At 45.6% G+C, this 16,823-nt stretch overlaps 1 protein-coding gene and 1 long non-coding RNA gene across 2 annotated transcripts in view; one reads left to right on the top strand and one right to left on the bottom strand.

Annotated features, from left to right (window-relative positions):
* Positions 1-25: 25 nt before the first annotated feature.
* LOC146891800 (uncharacterized) lies at positions 26-2,670 on the bottom strand. The gene is made up of 2 exons (XR_015734722.1): positions 2,478-2,670; positions 26-481 (listed from the first exon to the last, which is right to left on the bottom strand). It is a non-coding gene; the product is annotated as an uncharacterized LOC146891800 (long non-coding RNA).
* A 47-nt stretch (positions 2,671-2,717) lies between these two features.
* Positions 2,718-16,823, top strand: part of Ercc3 (ERCC excision repair 3, TFIIH core complex helicase subunit) — a 30,041-nt gene continuing 15,935 nt past the window's right edge. Inside the window, exons 1-8 of the mRNA XM_048442541.3 lie at positions 2,718-2,868; positions 3,079-3,284; positions 5,247-5,483; positions 7,289-7,338; positions 8,029-8,164; positions 8,334-8,498; positions 9,153-9,357; positions 10,521-10,835. Of these exons, the coding sequence (XP_048298498.2) occupies positions 2,733-2,868; positions 3,079-3,284; positions 5,247-5,483; positions 7,289-7,338; positions 8,029-8,164; positions 8,334-8,498; positions 9,153-9,357; positions 10,521-10,835 (1,450 nt within the window). The 5' untranslated portion in view covers positions 2,718-2,732. The remainder of the gene's footprint in view (positions 2,869-3,078; positions 3,285-5,246; positions 5,484-7,288; positions 7,339-8,028; positions 8,165-8,333; positions 8,499-9,152; positions 9,358-10,520; positions 10,836-16,823) is intronic.

Genomic DNA, 16,823 nt, shown 5'->3' with positions numbered 1-16,823 from the left:
GAGAATCAAATTCTGGAAGCATCTGTTTATGGTTCACTGTTTTAGATGCATTTGATAGCCACAGCTGAGTTCCTCCAACAGTATGATCAATAATACTCAAGTGGCTTTGAATTTATGAAGACAGGTCCTCCATCTGGACCATTCTCAGTGCTATGCTTGCTTCCACATTCCCAGTGGATGTAGGATTCTCTCCACGAAGTCTCCAGAGGGTGAGACCTTGCTCAGCCCATAGAATGCAAAGCTGGTAGAGGCACAAAGAAAGAAAATGGCCACTGTGAAGACTGCTCTCATAGACACAGGACACATTTTTTAAAATTTACTTATTTTTTATATCGTATGCATTGGTGTTTTTTCATGGGTGTTAGGTTCCCTGGAACTGGAGTTGCAGACAGTTGTGAGCTGCCATGTGAGTACTGGAATTGAACCCGGGTCCTCTGGGGGAACAATGAGTGCTCTTAACCACTGAGCCATCTCTCCAGTCCTGTGAACACATTTTCAATATAGACTCAGTAGCAGTATAACCAAAGGAAACTAAATCCACTAATTCTGCTGACTTTTACTTCCCCATGCTTGCTTGGTGTGTGTGTGTGTACACCCATTAATGCAAGAGGTTGATGTCCAATGTCTTCCTCTATTACTGTCCTCATTTGCTCTTCACCTATACAGGCAGGGTCTCTCATTTAAATTCAGAGCCCAGTGATTGGGCTTGCTCCAGGAACCTACTGTCTGCTTCCTTCATGTCATCATTAGAAGCAGTTTACTCGACCCACCTGTTTTTGAATTTTGTTGTTTGTTTAGATTTATTTGTATGAATGCATGTCCACCTCATGTGTGACTGGTGCCTGCAGAGGTGAGAAGAAAGCCTTGGATCCCATGGAACTGGATGTAGGGATGGCTGTGAGCCACCATGTAGGTGTTGGGAAGCAAACCAGACCTTCTGGAAGAGCAACAAGTGCTCTCGGCCATTAAGCTATCTCTTCAGCTTTTCCATGAGTGTTCCTTAGCTCCAAATTCTGATCCTTACATCTTTGTCGCAAGTGCTTTCTCACTGTTCCATCTCCCCACAGCCCCACTTCACCTTGTTTAGTTTGCAACAGGAATTTTCACTAATTAGAGCTCACTGACGAGACTGGCAAGTAAGCCCCAAGGATTCTCCTTTCTCTGCTCCTCAGTGCCAGGACCACAGTAATCTAACATCATGCCTGCACTAACATCACACCTGTCCCGTTTATGTAGGTTCTGAAGATCCTGCATCAAGGCTTCATGCTTCTGCTCAAGTACTTTTACCCACTAACTTATCTTTCCAGCTCTCTTAAATTTTTCATTGCTTGTCCACTTTGTTAACATAATGGGTTTCATTGTAACATTTTCATACTATGGCATGCTTTATTTTCCTCCCTCTTGCCGCCTCTTTCAGGTCTCCTTCTCACACCCTTCTACCTTCTTATCTATGTTTTGTTGTTTACATCATGCCAACTGTGACATTTTATTCTGGAACAGCAAACTGACTTGCCACTTACATCTGACTTGCTGCAAATCATCTTCCAAATCTGCACTTTGTCTCAGATAGATCATTTTAGTAGCTGCTGAAACCAAACGTCTTGGATGTTACTTTTCCTTCCTCCCCCTTCCCATATTATCTCAGTCAGCAAATCCCATCCACTTCCCTTTCAAAATAAGCATAGAATGAAACCAGTCATAATTTCGTTTAGTTAGAGCTATTCTGGGACCATTCTACTGTTATTTTTGGAAGCATGTAGCATGTATATACACTGTTAGATAGCCAAGTATTTCTTTGAACTTTTCTTGCCTCCACCTTCCAGGTGTTGGGATTACAGTCATTACACACACACACACACACACACACACACACACACACACACTATTGACAATATGTTTTGCACGCACAGACACACAGGCTGCTGACAACTGTTTTGCGCACACACAGAGACTGTTTACAATTGTTCAGTGCATACACATAGAGAGAGAGAGACACTGCTGATCAGAATTTGGTGACTCAAAGCAGCTGACCCGACCCTTTCACCCTTTCTTTTGTGTCTTGTTTTAAAACTGGACACTTGTCAAAAGCTGTGAGATCTGACCCCAGTCAATGGGGAAAAGACATAATCACCAAACTAAAAACTACGCGAACTGACTACTTGGTGTCCTTGTTAGTCCCTTTGGGTTTTCAGAAAGAATTGTCTCGCCGAGTTATTGTTCGTGTCATCCTTGGTGAGGCCCCAAGATTATTCTTTGCTTTCTGGTATAGAAAAAATTTAGCCACACCCTCTATCCAGGGCCACTCCATTTAGAATGGCACTGCCCATTTTATTTTCCTTAAACCAATGTTTAAGGAAACATTTCCCACCTCTCGCGTTTAGAATTTAATTTCCAAACACGAGGTGTGGTGGAACACGCCTGTAATCCCAGCTCATAAGGGGCCTGAGGAAACCATCCAGGTTTGTTCACTATCCTACCTTAGCGATCTAAGCAGTGGCCTCAACAAACACGAGAGCGAAGGCAGGGCATAGTGAATCACAGCACTCCAGAGGTAGAGGCAAGCAGATCTCTGAGTTGTGGGCAGCCTGGTCTACAGGGCAAGTTAGTGCACATCAGGTTCAAAACAAAACTTACAAGCGTAGGATGAACACTCCAGAGTCACTGCTCACTTTAGATTGGTTGTGGCAGTGTAGCGACGCTCTTCCGGTCCAAAGCCAGAGGTGGGATTTCCGATGGTCTGGGGTTGTACTTCCGGGTATAGACCGGAAGTTTCTCTAAAAGTTACTCTTCGGGAATTTACGCGCTGTGGAGTCCCGTGGCTCCCTGATCCTGGAGCTGTTATGGGCAAAAGAGACCGAGTAGACCGCGGTAAGGACTCCTTGTAGCGGTCCTTGTCTCAGAGTTTGCTCCGGTCTGTTGGGTCCAGGAGATGCGCTGCGGAGCCGGGTGGGAGGTGTTTGCGGATTCCGGGGATTGCGGGGATGCAGAGCGCTGGCTCAGGAGAACTTAGCGTTCCCTGTGCAGTGCGGAGGAAATAGTAGAACCTTGTTGGGTTCACTTCTGTGTCTTCTGTCGCAGACAAGAAGAAGTCCAAAAAGAGGCAATATGAGGAGGAAGAGGAAGACGAAGACGACTTGCCTGGGAACGACTCTCAGGAGGCGGTGCCCTCAGCGGCAGGGAAACAGGTGGATGAGTCCGGCACCAAAGTGGATGAGTATGGAGCCAAGGACTACAGGCAGCAGATGCCGCTGAAGGGCGACCATACTTCCAGGCCCCTCTGGGTGGTAAGCATAGCCAAAAAGTCTGGGTGGCAGCTAAATCTTGGACATTCTCACACCTCCAAAATTCAAGAGTCAGGAATGCTGCTTTCTGAAGCAGCTGGGGCTGTACGTGCACATTGGAATAGCTGTTGTGACCTGGGCGTTCGTTCTCCATTTCTCCACAGCCCACCACAAAGTGGTGAATGCCAGATAACTCAGCAGGTAAAGGCTCTTGCTGTCAAGAGTGAGACCTGAGTCTGTACCAGTACCCACATGGTAGGAGAAGAGAACCTGCTTTGGCAAGTTGTCCCCGACTTTCAACATTGGAACTGTGGCATGCGTGTACTCACACTTACACCACATACAATCAGTCAATCAATGTAGCATTTCTTTCTTTTTTAATTGATTTTTATTGAGCTCTACATTTTTCTCTGCTCCCCTACCTGCTTCTCCCCTCCCCTTCAACCCTCTCCCAAGGTCCCCATGCTCCCAATTTGCACAGGAGATCTTGTCTTTTTCTACTTCCCATGTAGATAAGATCTATGTAAGTCTCTCTTAGTGTCCGCATTATTGTCTAAGTTCTCTGGGATTGTGGTTTGTAGGCTGGCTTTCTTTGCTTTGTGTTTAAAAACCACTTATGAGTGAGTACATGTGATAATTGTCTTTCTGTGTCTGGGTTACCTCACTCAAAATGTTTTTTAGCTCCACCCATTTGCCTGTGAAATTCAAGATGTTATTTTTTTCTGCTGTGTAGTTCTCCATTGTGTAAATGTACCACATTTTCCTTATCTGTTCTTCAGTCAAGGGGCATTTAGGTTGTTTCCAGGTTCTGGCTCTGACAAACAAAGCTGCTATGAACATAGTTGAACACATGTCCTTGTGGCACGATTGAACATCCTTTGGATATATACCCAAAAGTGGTATTGCTGGGTCTTGAGGAAGGTTGTTTCCTAATTGTCTTAGCAGTCGCCACACTGACATCCAAAGGGGCTGTACCAGCTTGCACTTCCACAAGCAATAGAGGAGTATTCCCTTTTCCCCACAACCTCTCCAGCATTCTTTATTTTGTGTGTGTGGGATATGTGCACACATTGTGCAGGTATGCTCATGGGGGTGCTTCTAGAACCCTGAGGTTGATGTCAGGCCGTTTTCCTCCATCACTCGTCACCTATTTGCCCAGCTTCCTGCTTTGTCTAGACTGATTGACCTGTGACCTCTCCCCCGCTTCTTCTGCCTGTGTGCCCACCCACCTATCCCCACCTCTAACCACCAGCTCCAGATATACACATGCACTACCATTCCTGGTAGATCATACCCATGCATGACCTAAGCATGAACTCAGGTCCTCGTGCTTGCATAGCAAGCTTTTTACCCACCGTGCCATCTCCCCAACCACTGAATAGTTTGTGTTAGGTAACAATTTACTTCCTCATTTTTAAAAAAGATCTTTTAACTTCTATGTATGTCTGAGTACCTGCATGCATGTGCGCCTCATGTGTGTCTGGTTCCCGAGGAGGCCAGAAGAATGTGTCAGATCCCCTGAAACCAGACTAACGGGCTGTTATGAGCTAACTACCTGATATGACCATTGGGAATGGAACCTGGGTCTTTGCGAGAGCAGCAGTGCTCTAAACCCCTGAGCCATCCTCTTTAGCCCCTTTTCAAGTTAATGGAAGGTATGTGTTTGGTAGCTAAGTTTGCTTGACTTAAGATACATAATGTTCCACACACATTTTTATTCTAGCTGAAAGGCAATTTGAAACTATTAAGTTAGGGAAGATTTCTGTATATGGAACATTGGGAACCTTTTCTCTCTACTCTTCTGTGTCTAATTAAAGTACTAGGACCCTTACAGTTGCCTGAAGGACTGGTTTCAAGAATATCTTAGCAGTGGACAGCTTATCCTTTTTGAGAATGACATGAGAGCCTAGTGGTCTCTGCAGCCTGTTAATATCCTTGCCTGTTGTGTTCACTTGATGTTTTTAGGCTCCTGATGGCCACATTTTTCTGGAAGCCTTCTCTCCAGTTTACAAGTATGCCCAAGACTTCCTGGTGGCAATTGCAGAGCCAGTGTGCCGGCCTACTCATGTCCATGAATACAAGCTAACTGCCTACTCCCTCTACGCAGCTGTCAGTGTTGGGCTGCAGACCAGCGACATCACTGAGTACCTCAGAAAGCTCAGTAAGACTGGAGTCCCTGATGGCATCATCCAGTTTATTAAGGTGAGTTGCTAGTGATTCCAACTGTCTTCATAGTGTGGCAGTGGTGTGCTCAGGTACTGATATTGCCATCAAAACGTCTGGCTTGTATCTCCTTTGGTAACACAGTAGCTGATTGCCTAGCTGTTACTGCTTTGGATCCAGTTGTGGTTCTGACTGAGGCTATGCTTCCCATGAGTTACTCCTAGCCCTGGAATAATAATTCAGGTCCAGTCTAATAAGGGTTATTTGGAAAACCAGCTCTGAATGGTGGTGCTAGAGATCACATTTATAAGTATGTATGTACACATGTATGTATATATCTACAATTTATTTTTTGAAATCCTAACCCCAATATAACTGAATTTGGTAAAACTAAATGAGGCCATAAGAGTGAGGCCTCACAATCAGGAAGATGCTTGTCTTTATTAGGAGACATCATACAGCTGTCATAAGTCCCTTCTTCATGGGACTGTAGAGAGAAGGTGGCTCTCTACCAGTCAGGAGACCTTGTCACAGTCTCAATCATCTGGACCTGGTCCATTCATCATGAACATCTAGAACTCTGAGAAAATAAATCTTTGTATGGTGTTTTAGGTAGTGAGCTCCATTTAAGGAAGTACTTATTCAAGACCCATGGTAAGTGAATTGTACTAGGGAAAGTCAGAACTTCAGATGTTGGAGTGAGGAGGGCTCCAGGGGAGTGGCAGTTGAATCAAAGAAGCAGGACGGTGAGTAGTTTTGTTACCATTAGCGAATCTGAAAGGGCTCCACATTGGATTTTACATCTGTAAGCAGAATACCTTGCATCCACTCCCAGAGAAGCTTTGGACTCTGCAGAGTTCTCTGCTGTGTTGTTGTGACATAAAGGGTTGCCCAAGGAGAATGCACCTACTCCCTCTATGCAGCTGTCAGTGTTGGGCTGCAGACCAGCGACATCACTGAGTACCTCAGAAAGCTCAGTAAGACTGAACCAGAGCTAGGTTTAGTCTCGGTGGGAAGCTGCCTACAAAGGATGATGGCGTTGGGGCAATGCTGCGGCAGTCTGAGGGCAGCTCAAAATCTGATTGCGAGTTATCATTGCCAGCACACAAATGACAGGATTCCCTCCAGCAGATTGGGAACCTGAGAGGATTTACACTATATTCCCTGTCACCAAGAAGCTTACATTGTGCTGGGCATGGTGGCACATGCTTCTGATCTCAGCTGTCCAGGGACAAGAACTGAAAGTTCAAGGCTGGGCCGGTCGATTTATTAGAACTTGTCTCAAAATTTAAAAATAGAGGTGGAAGTGATTAAGGATGTAGCTTCATGGTCTTGAGTTCATTTGCCAAGAGACAGGGTTTCTCTATGTACCCTTAGTGGTCCTGGAACTCCCTCTGTAGATCAGCCTGGACTTGAACTCACAGAGATTGATCTGCTTCTGCCTCCCAGGTGCTGGGATTACAGGTGTGTGCCACCCCACCCAGTTGGAGGGAAGGCCTAAGCCTTTTGAGCTTACCTTGTGCAGCAGGTACTGCAGAGTACTCACTTGTGCCTGATGACTTCTGGGAGCTGAGCCTCCAGATCAGGATGGGGGCTGTGGACAAGCAGGGGAAAGTAAAATGGGAAACACAGCAGTGCTTTTTAGCAGTGTTTTATAAATAAAAACCTAGTCTTGTGAATTAGGTAGGAGGAGCTTCTTTCATCTCTAAAACAGCTCCCTTTAGGCAGATATGACGGCACATGGGATTTTCCTAAAGCAAAGTCAACTCTTCACTTGGCTGTGCTAAGGCCTGGCGTTCTGGGGACTGAGATTTGCCTGTTTGCTGATGTTCTCTCTCTTGCAGTTGTGTACTGTCAGCTATGGGAAAGTCAAGCTGGTCCTGAAGCACAATAGGTAAGAGGAGGTATGAGGCACCGCCCTCTGATGCCAGGGAGGAGGGAGGACTGTGGGTAGGGCCTGGGCTCAGGCTCTGCTTGAGACAAAAATGGAAAATTGAGAGGACTTGGGAAGGGAAAGGAGTCCCTCACCCTGTAGACTAGTTGACTTCTTCCAGCTGATAATCAAGAATTCTAGCTGGGCCTGCTGGTGCATACCTTTAATCCCAGCGCTTGGGAGGCAGAAGCAGGCTGATTTCTGAGTTCGAGGCTAGGCTGGTCTTACAGAGTGAGTTCCAGGATAGCCAGGGCTACACAGAGAAACACTGACTTAAAAACAAACAAGAAAAAAAATTCTAGAAGTTAAAATTTGCAGTGTTATTTGTCCACATACAATAGTAGTTTTTTATATAGATGTTTCAGAGAAGAGTGTTAGCAGAGCAGTGACCATACTCAGACTGTGCACATTTATGACTTGTGTTCAGCTGGACTCCTTTCCCAGTCAAACCTTCCTGCTGCTGACGGTGACTGTCACTGTCTCCTGTGGCTCTCAGCATGCTATTCTTCACTTGTAGCTACTATCTTTGATTTGACAAAGTTATGGGAAGTCATGAGACTATAATTTTCAGATCATCTAATTGAATTAGATGCAGAATGTTCTGGAAATGGTGTGCCGGTCAGTAGGGACTTCCCTCCTCCCTGCTTGTAGGTACTTTGTTGAAAGTTCCCACCCTGATGTCATCCAGCATCTTCTTCAAGACCCTGTGATCCGTGAATGTCGCTTGAGGAACGCGGAGGGGGAGGCTACGGAACTCATCACAGAGACCTTCACAAGCAAATCTGCTGTGCGTGAGCTCCTGGGTTACCTGGGGCTGGGAACTTAGGACCTCAGTTCTCCTGTAACCCGGCAATGGTAGGCTAGCCGCCCTGCTGCTGTTGCCCCTACAGCGTCAGTTCATGGCTGATAACAAGGCTTGGTGTTGTGTAGAGTCCCATACTGCCTTTCTCTTCCAGATTTCCAAGACTGCAGAAGGCAGTGGTGGGCCTTCTACCTCCCAGGTGGTAGACCCACAGGCCAAATCTGACATCCCTAAAGACCTGTTTGATTTTTATGAGCAAATGGACAAGGATGAGGAAGAGGAAGAAGAGACCCAGACAGTCTCCTTTGAAGTCAAGCAGGTTAGTGAATGCTTCCTGGATTGTTTACCAGTCCAGCCATGTGTCAGCACCCTCTACTCCGAGAGAAAGGGATCCCTGTCCGTTTCCAGTTTTGTTCTTACCAGTGTGGCCCCTGATATTCTCCTGAGGTGATTATGGTCTGAATGTCCTTCTTGAGGCTAGGAGGCTGGTTTCCACAGGATCCATTTTGGTTCTGATTAAAGTTCATTTTGAGAAGACCAGGGATGGTGCTCTGTTTGTAGAATAACTTTCCTAGTGTGTCTAAGTCCCTGGGTTCAGTCACTAGCACCATATAAACTGGGTGTGGTAGTGTATGTCTGAAATCTGAGCCTGGAAGGGCGGAGGCCAGGAGGAGTCAGCAGTTCAGGGTGATCCTTGACTGCACAGTGAATTTAAGACTGGCCTGGACTAGACGCCACTTGTCTCACAAAACCAAAGCAACAAGAAAAAAACAACCCACTAAACAAAAAAAATTGTTTTGCCCGTGTTCCTAGTTTATGCTGTTTTTCTATGCTAACCTTCTTGTTGGCAAGCAAAATCTGAAATTGTGTTCATCCAGATAAAACTCCAGATATTGATCATGAGGCCTTTTTGAATGTTGTCTTGAATGCGTTTCGGAGTTGAGATTATCAAATTTCCTCTGCTGGCTCCTAGGAAATGATCGAGGAGCTGCAGAAGCGCTGCATCTACTTAGAGTACCCTCTGCTGGCAGAATATGACTTCCGGAATGATTCTCTCAACCCTGACATCAACATTGACCTGAAGCCCACAGCCGTGCTCAGACCCTATCAGGAGAAAAGCCTGCGGAAGATGTTTGGAAATGGGCGAGCACGCTCCGGAGTCATCGTTCTTCCCTGTGGTAAGTGAGGCCTGAGTGGAGGAGGCTCCACCTTTGTCTGCTGGCTGCCTCCTGCCCTGCTTGGTGTGTCTCCCTGCTAGCACCCTGCCTGTGAATGGCGATGGTCAGACCACTTCCTGGTTCTGGACTGAACTGATATTTACTGAAGTGCTTACTTTGTGCTACCCTTAGTCAAGGCCCTGCGGGTCTATCAGAGCTCATTCAGTCGGCGGAGAATGGCTGTGAATGGCTCCGCTAAGGAACCTGCGAAGTCCTGACTAATAATGGAGGTGTCAGAGAAACCTGGAGCGTGCTGTACGGGTAGACAGCAGTGCTGGCGGTGCTGCTGGGCATGTAGCGCAGTTCCTACCCAGTGAAGTCAGTCTTGTAAAATGTAATTTGGAGGCTGCCTCTCCAGAAGTGTTGCTTGTTTCTAGATGGCTTGTGATGGATGTAAGGAAAGGCAGCAGACACACGCGTTTGCACACACGCATCCCCTTTTGTCAGACTTTACAGTTGAGTGTCAGGTCTACCTAGGTTCACAACCAGAGGCCATTACAGATTCCTCTGGGAACTCAACCTGGACACAGTTTGCAGAGATGGGCCTCTGCCTTCAGTTCTCTTCAGAAAGCTTCACGGGTCATGTCGGAGATAAAGGCAAAATCATTGAACAGTTTGATTTTTTTCATCTTAATCTTCTAATGGAAGGGGAAACTAAAGTAAGAAGTTCAAAGAATTTTGTCTTCTCTGACTTTGCCAGGCGCGTGCACACTTTGTGCTTTCCTGAGCCTTGATTGTCCTATTAGTTTAAAGCTGTCATTTGCCTACAATGTATGCTGGGTACCTGTGACCGTGGGCAAATGCTCTTCGCTCCAGCCTTCCCTTCTTTAAATCGATGGTAGCAGGAGCATCCTTCTCATTGTTGATTCTAGCATTTTACCATTTATGTGAGATACATAAAAGGAGCTGCCGAAGGACCTCCTACTGATTCTCATAAACAAGTACTAAGTGGGTCATCTCTTTATGAAGGAAGCAGCCTGAAGCAGTAAGTGCCTTACAGATATTGTCTCTGAGGATCAGTTTATGGATTTTGCCTAGATTCTGGTCCTGTTAAGCCATTCTATCTGTTCCTGACCTTTGTTTCACTCTGCTGTTGGGTAGCATCACCCTTTGGTTGCTTGTAGGTGCTGGGAAGTCCCTGGTTGGTGTGACTGCTGCGTGTACTGTCAGAAAGCGCTGCCTGGTCCTGGGCAACTCGGCTGTGTCTGTGGAGCAGTGGAAAGCCCAGTTTAAGATGTGGTCAACCATCGATGACAGCCAGATCTGCCGCTTCACCTCGGATGCCAAGGACAAGCCCATTGGCTGCTCGATTGCCATTAGCACTTATTCTATGCTGGGCCACACCACCAAAAGGTCCTGGGAGGCTGAGAGAGTGATGGAGTGGCTCAAAACCCAGGAGTGGGGCCTCATGATCCTTGACGAGGTGCACACCATTCCAGGTACGGAGGTGGAGGCTTTATGCAGATAAAAGCTGACCCACTGGGGGTTGCAGGTGACCGCTGTGTATTCTACCTACTGACTAGCAAAGCTTTGACATATCCACAAAGCCTGACGGGATGGCACTGGGAGGGGGTGTACAATCCAGAGCCTCCTCAGTCACTGGTTCCTTTCTGCACCTTCTCATTGCTGAAACTTATGGTCCTGGGAAACTGAGCCAAGAGCACTACATAACCCTTAATGATACTGTCGTGTTTCATTAAATGAAGGCTGAAGTACCAGTTGTCAGTATGTAATATAAATCCAACTTCTCCAATTGCAGGTGTATCCTTTTCTTACAACAGCGTCAGTGATACAATCTATCAATCTGCTGTAAAAGTCACCCATTTAGAGTATAATCCAGCAGGTTTTAGTAAAGTTCTAGAGTAGTGCAGCCCTCACTATGGTCCAGCTTTAGAACATCTGCATCTCTACTTTCAGTCAGTCTGCATCTTCCTCTGCATTCTCAGGCAGCCCACGCTGCGTTCTGACTCGAGATCAGTGGCTCTCAGCCTTCTTAATTCAACGACCCTTTAACACAGTTCCTCATGTTGTGGTGACCCCACAATAGTAATAGAATAAAATATTTTATTAAAATAATAAAATTATTATTACTACTACTATTTTGGAAAAAGGGTTTTTCTGTGTAGCCCTGACTGTCCTGGAACTTGCAGTGTAGACCAGGCTGGCCTCAAACTCACAGAGATCCCTCTGTCTCTGCCTTCTGAGTGCTGGGATTAAAGACATGTGCCACCACAGCCTGGCCATAAAGTTGTTTTTGTTGCTACTTCATAACTATATTTTACTGCTGTTATGCATCATAATTAAGTATCTGATGTACAGGATATCTGATATGTGGCCCCTATGAAAGGGTCATCTGACTCCAAAGGGGTCACAGCCCACAGGTTGAGAACCACTGTTCTAGGTGTACCCTTTCTGGGAGTTTTCCTATAAAAGAAACAACACAGTACTTATTTCTCTGTGTCTGTCATCTTGTGTTGTAACAGTGATGTGTTCCTTTTACTGATAGACAGTGCCCTGAGCAAATGGCTCTCTGAAGTTTTGGTGGTGGTGGTGGTGTTCTGTTGTGGTTTTGATTTTTGGAAATGTGCTCTTTCTGATTGCCCAGGCTAGTGTCAGACTCCTGAGCTCACAGGGATCCTTTGCCTGAGCCTCCTGAGTAACTGTGACTGTTAGGTGTGAGTCTGCATGCCTGGCTAGGCAGCTCTTCTTGGGAAGAGAGATTAAGGAAGACCTCTGGTCTAAAGCAGAGATTCTTCTACTTTAGAGAGGCATTTTTTAAAATTTATTTAATTTTATTTTATGTACATTGGTGTGAAGGTGTCAGATCCCCTGGAACTGGAGTTACAGACAGTTATGAGCTGCCATGTAGGTGCTGGAAGTTGAACCCAGGTCCTCTGGGAGGGCAGCCAGTGCTCTTAACCACTGAGCCATCTTTCTAGCCTCAAGAAAGGCATTTTTACAGAGAACATTAGAACACTGAAAATTGGCTGCCCACTGTTGGTGTCTTTTTTATATAATGAGAGCTCTTCCAGGGTCTGTATATGTCTGAGGATAAGTAGAGATGTTAATAGAGGTGCTTATAGATGGTCCAGCAGAGATTGGATGTCTTTGAGAAGGGAAAACGACAAGGTACCAGCCTTATGGTAAAGAACTTGGCATGCACTGGGAGGCCATGGCACACGTCTTTAATCCCAGCACTCAGGAGGCAGAGGCAGACAGATCTCTGTGAGTTTGAGGCCAGCCTGGTCCACAAAGTGAGTTCCAGGACAGCCAGAACCATTACATAGAGAAATCCTGTCTCAAAAAACAAACAAAACAAAAAAGACCTTGGCATGCTCAGACAGTGTCCCCAGAGAAGTCCTGAGAGAGCAGTCAAGGCTGCCCTGGTGCAGGTGCCAGAGCAGCTTCAGGGCTCAAAGACCCGGGTGGAGATGTGGCTTATACCACTCCTCTCTGCGGAAGGAGCCGTCTATGGATCGGAAACAGAGTAATCTGAGCTGACTTTCAATAGGAATCACTCTGGCTACTGAGCATAAGCACTTTGGGAGCAATGAAAGGAGTAGGCTTATGAAGTCCCAAGAGAAGGCTTGAGCCAGGGAGAAGACAGTAAGATGAAGACAATCTGATTGGACAGGCCACAGAGATCCCATGAACAGGTTAGATATGAGGGCAGAAAGGAAGGCAAAATCAAGGATGAGACTAAGGCTTTGGTTTGAGTGAAGGAAGCTCAGCGGGGCAGTCATTGAAATGAGATAGCTTTGGAACCAGCATGCCGCCTACCAAGGACAGTCTGTTAGACTTTAGACATGCTGATTTGCATTGTCAGATGAATTCAGGCAGTGACCAGAACGTTAGGAAACAACATTAGCGAAGAAATTCACATGCTGTGTCTGCTCTAACAGTGTAAGCATCATTAGCCATCAGGGAAATGACGATTAAGACACAAGATGTCACTTTACTCCAAATAGAATGACTAAAATGAGAATCCTGGCATGACCAGTGCAGAGGAGGTTTTAGATCAGAGGCATTGCAGAGTTGATGGTTGCTCTGTAGAACAAATCGACATCCACTGTAAAATCACAGCATGTACACTGTTGGAAATGAGAACAGATTTATATAGAAATATCTATACTTTTCCATAGCAACTCTCGTTCATAATCTCCAAAATTCAGGGGTCATCTGGGGATGTTTAGATAAGCAGAGGACAGCACATCTGTACACCAGAACACAACTTTTTTTTTACATTTATTTTATGATAATTTAGAAAGTCAACCTTCAAGAGTATGGGTATTAGGTCTGCCAGGATTAAAGCTGATGGTATAGAAAGTTGTGTTTTAAATGAGTTTAAGATTGTTCTACAGTAGTTCCCTTGGGCTGGGTATGAAGCCTGGGAGGGCTGAGAGTGTACTAATGCATACTGCTGTTCTTAACTAAAATCTCAAATTCAGGCGTGTGGGAGCCTAGTACAGGTCATAGTGCGGTCTCTGTTCTCTGGTCTGGTTCCCAACATCACTTGTTTGTCTTTGGGTATAAAAGTGAAACCAAGCTTTGAGTTCAGGCCTTTGAGTGTATTGTGTAAGAGTTCCTGTGTTGAGCCGGGTGATGGTGGTGCCTGCTTTTAATCTCAGTACTCAGGCAGAGGCAGGTGGATCTTTGTGAGTTTGAGGTAAACCTGGTCCACTGAGTGAGTTCCGGGACAGCCAGGGCTATACAGAGAAACCCTGTCTCACAAAACAAAACAAAACACAAACAAACAACAACAACAACAGGAAGGAAGAAAGGACAGAAGAAGAAAGATTTCATACATTTGAGGCAATTCTCAGAAAAGGTGGAGTCTTTAAGAGAAGGCTTTTGGTCATGTGTATCACTGGCAGATGGGATTAATTCTGTTCTCCCGGGATCCCAGTTAGCTCCTGCAAGAGCAAGTGGTTATAAAAGAGCAAGGCTTCCAGACTCCGTGGGAGCTTTTCTGCATGTGTGATGCTGTATCTACTGTGAGGCTCTCACAAGAGTCCACACAAGTGGAGCTACCTAGTCTTGTACTTTAGTGTTCATTTTGCTCTGACAACAGAGGATGAACTAATAACACTGCAAGCCCTATTGACTGTCAGTCAAGCCCCAAGAGCTGCTATTAAATAGAGATGTAAGCAAATCAGTAAATTTTCAGACGTCCTACTTTGATTACATTGGATCCAGCAAAGCGCTTTATCTTTGAGATCTCAAAAGATAAGCTTTTCTTTTACTGGTCTTTTAAGAAGGAACCTTGTTGGGCCAATTTATTAATACTTTTGTGTTGTAATGAACTAGAAAGATAGCTCAGTTAGTACACTGCTTGCCTAACACACGCACCTCTAGGTTTGCTCCCCAGCCTCATATAGATTAAAGGCATAAACCACCACCTGGCCAGTTCTCCTGACTTATCAAGCATTTATTGAGCACTTTCCTTGTCATTAGAGATACAGAGGTACAGTTGAGACATCCCAAATGAACTGTAGACTTAGCTTTACCTAACAGTGATGCAAACTTCACCCACAGGGAGAAAGGTGATGCCATTTATGTGAAATTCAAGGAGAAGACAGACTTCTTTGACAGCAGAAGTCAGAGTGGTGGTCTCTGTTGACAGAGGGGTGATGTTGTGCTCAGTGCTCCATCTGTGACTGTGAAGGGGCCTCTCAGTACAGCGTGCCTCACTCACCTGGGGCAGTTGTGATGGCTGCCAGAAATGGCCTAGAAGATTCAGATTCGAAAAAATTCAGATCAAGTTCTCCTTTGTCCTGTTAGCTGTTCTGCCTCCCAGGCCCACAGTGTGTTGCACTTGTTGCCTGGACCTCCAATGCTCCAGTTAGGAAAGGAAAGCCTGGGATCCTTTGCTGTCACTTGTTTGGGTCAGCAGTCATTGCTCAGAGATAACCATGACATGAATGTTTTATTTGCTTGTGCCTCCTTTTGTGTTTTTGTTGTGTTTGCACATATATGTTTTCAAAAATTGTTTTTGTGTATGATACTTAAAACTGATCATTACTTAGAGTCTGTTCATTCTGTTCTTCTATGACTCTTTTGTTTGATTTGTCTTTTGGAATATCTGGCCTCTTCATCTTCCAGTTGGGTGGATTGGGAGGTCCTTCTGTCTATGTGTTGCTTTTATTGGTTAATGAATAAAGAAACTGACGTGGCCTGTTGATAGGGCAGAACTTAGGTAGGTGGGGAAAACTGGGCTGAATGCTGGGAGAAAGAAGGCAGAGTCAGAGAGAAGCCTTGGATCTTCTGCCTGAGACAGATGCTGGGAACATTACCCGGTAAGCCACTGCCATGTGGCAATGCACAGATTAATAGAAATCGGTTAAATTAATATGTAAGAGTTACCCAATAAAAAAACTAGAGCTATTGGGCCAAGCAGTGATTTAATTATTACAGTTTCTGTGTGATTTTTTTTCGGGTCTAAGTTGGCCGGGCAGCCGGGAACCAACAAGCGGCCTCCCTTCTCCAACAATTGGGTTTCTTTTTAGAGTATCATTGGCCCCATCTTTAATTATATTATAGAATAAACATGACATTCGTGTGTACTGAAGATTGAAGCCAGGGTTTCATGTTTGTGAAGTGCATGCTCTTCCACTGAGCTACACATCCAGCTCCGGAGTTAAACACTTTTTTTCCTCCTTTGGAAAAGCATGCAAGCCAGGTTTTATTGAGAAGTAGAGTAACAGCTCCCTGTGGGGTGTGAGGTGGGCTGTCCTCAAAATGTGTTGCCCAGCCCAAAACTCTTAAAAAAATTATATTTACCTCTGGGGAGAGCATGTGTATGCCATGTTCAGGGTTTGGAGGTCAGCAGGAGCTGACTCTCTCCTTCTACCATTTTGATCGCAGACTTTGAGTTCAGGTCATTAGGCCTGGCAGCAAGTGTTTTCACCTGCTAAGCCATCTCATTGGTCACCCAACTTAAAACATCTTAATCTTCCTCCAAAGTGTTAAAAGTTTTAAAAACTGTGGCCATGGAAACCTACAAATTGGAGGACCAGGGTTCAAGTCTCAGGACCCCACAAACACGCTGGATGCAAAGGTTTATCTGTAATCCGAGCTCTCCCGTCCTGTGGGAAGGCGGAAAGTGGCAGCAACAGAATCCCTGGATGCTGCTAGTCATCTAGCCTGGCACACACAGTGGTACACCGCAAAAATGGTACACTGCCTCCGACAAGGTGGAGGATGAGGTCTTCTAATGTCCACACATGTGCCGCAGCGTGTGGGTAGCTGCATTCACACGCATAAACACACCCACACCAGATTTTTAAAAAGTTGTTTCCCATTTATTGGTTTATTTGATAAAATCGGGAATTATAGGCAGGCAGTGGTGGTGCACGCCTTTAATCCCAGCACTCAGGAGGCAGAGGCAGGCGGATCTCTATGAGTTCGAGGCCAGCCTGGTCTACAAG

Source organism: Myodes glareolus, chromosome 13, assembly GCF_982192425.1.
Source record: "Myodes glareolus chromosome 13, mMyoGla1.1, whole genome shotgun sequence".
NCBI classification, from domain to species: Eukaryota; Metazoa; Chordata; class Mammalia; order Rodentia; family Cricetidae; genus Myodes; species Myodes glareolus.
This window is presented reverse-complemented; position numbering and strand designations above follow the sequence as displayed.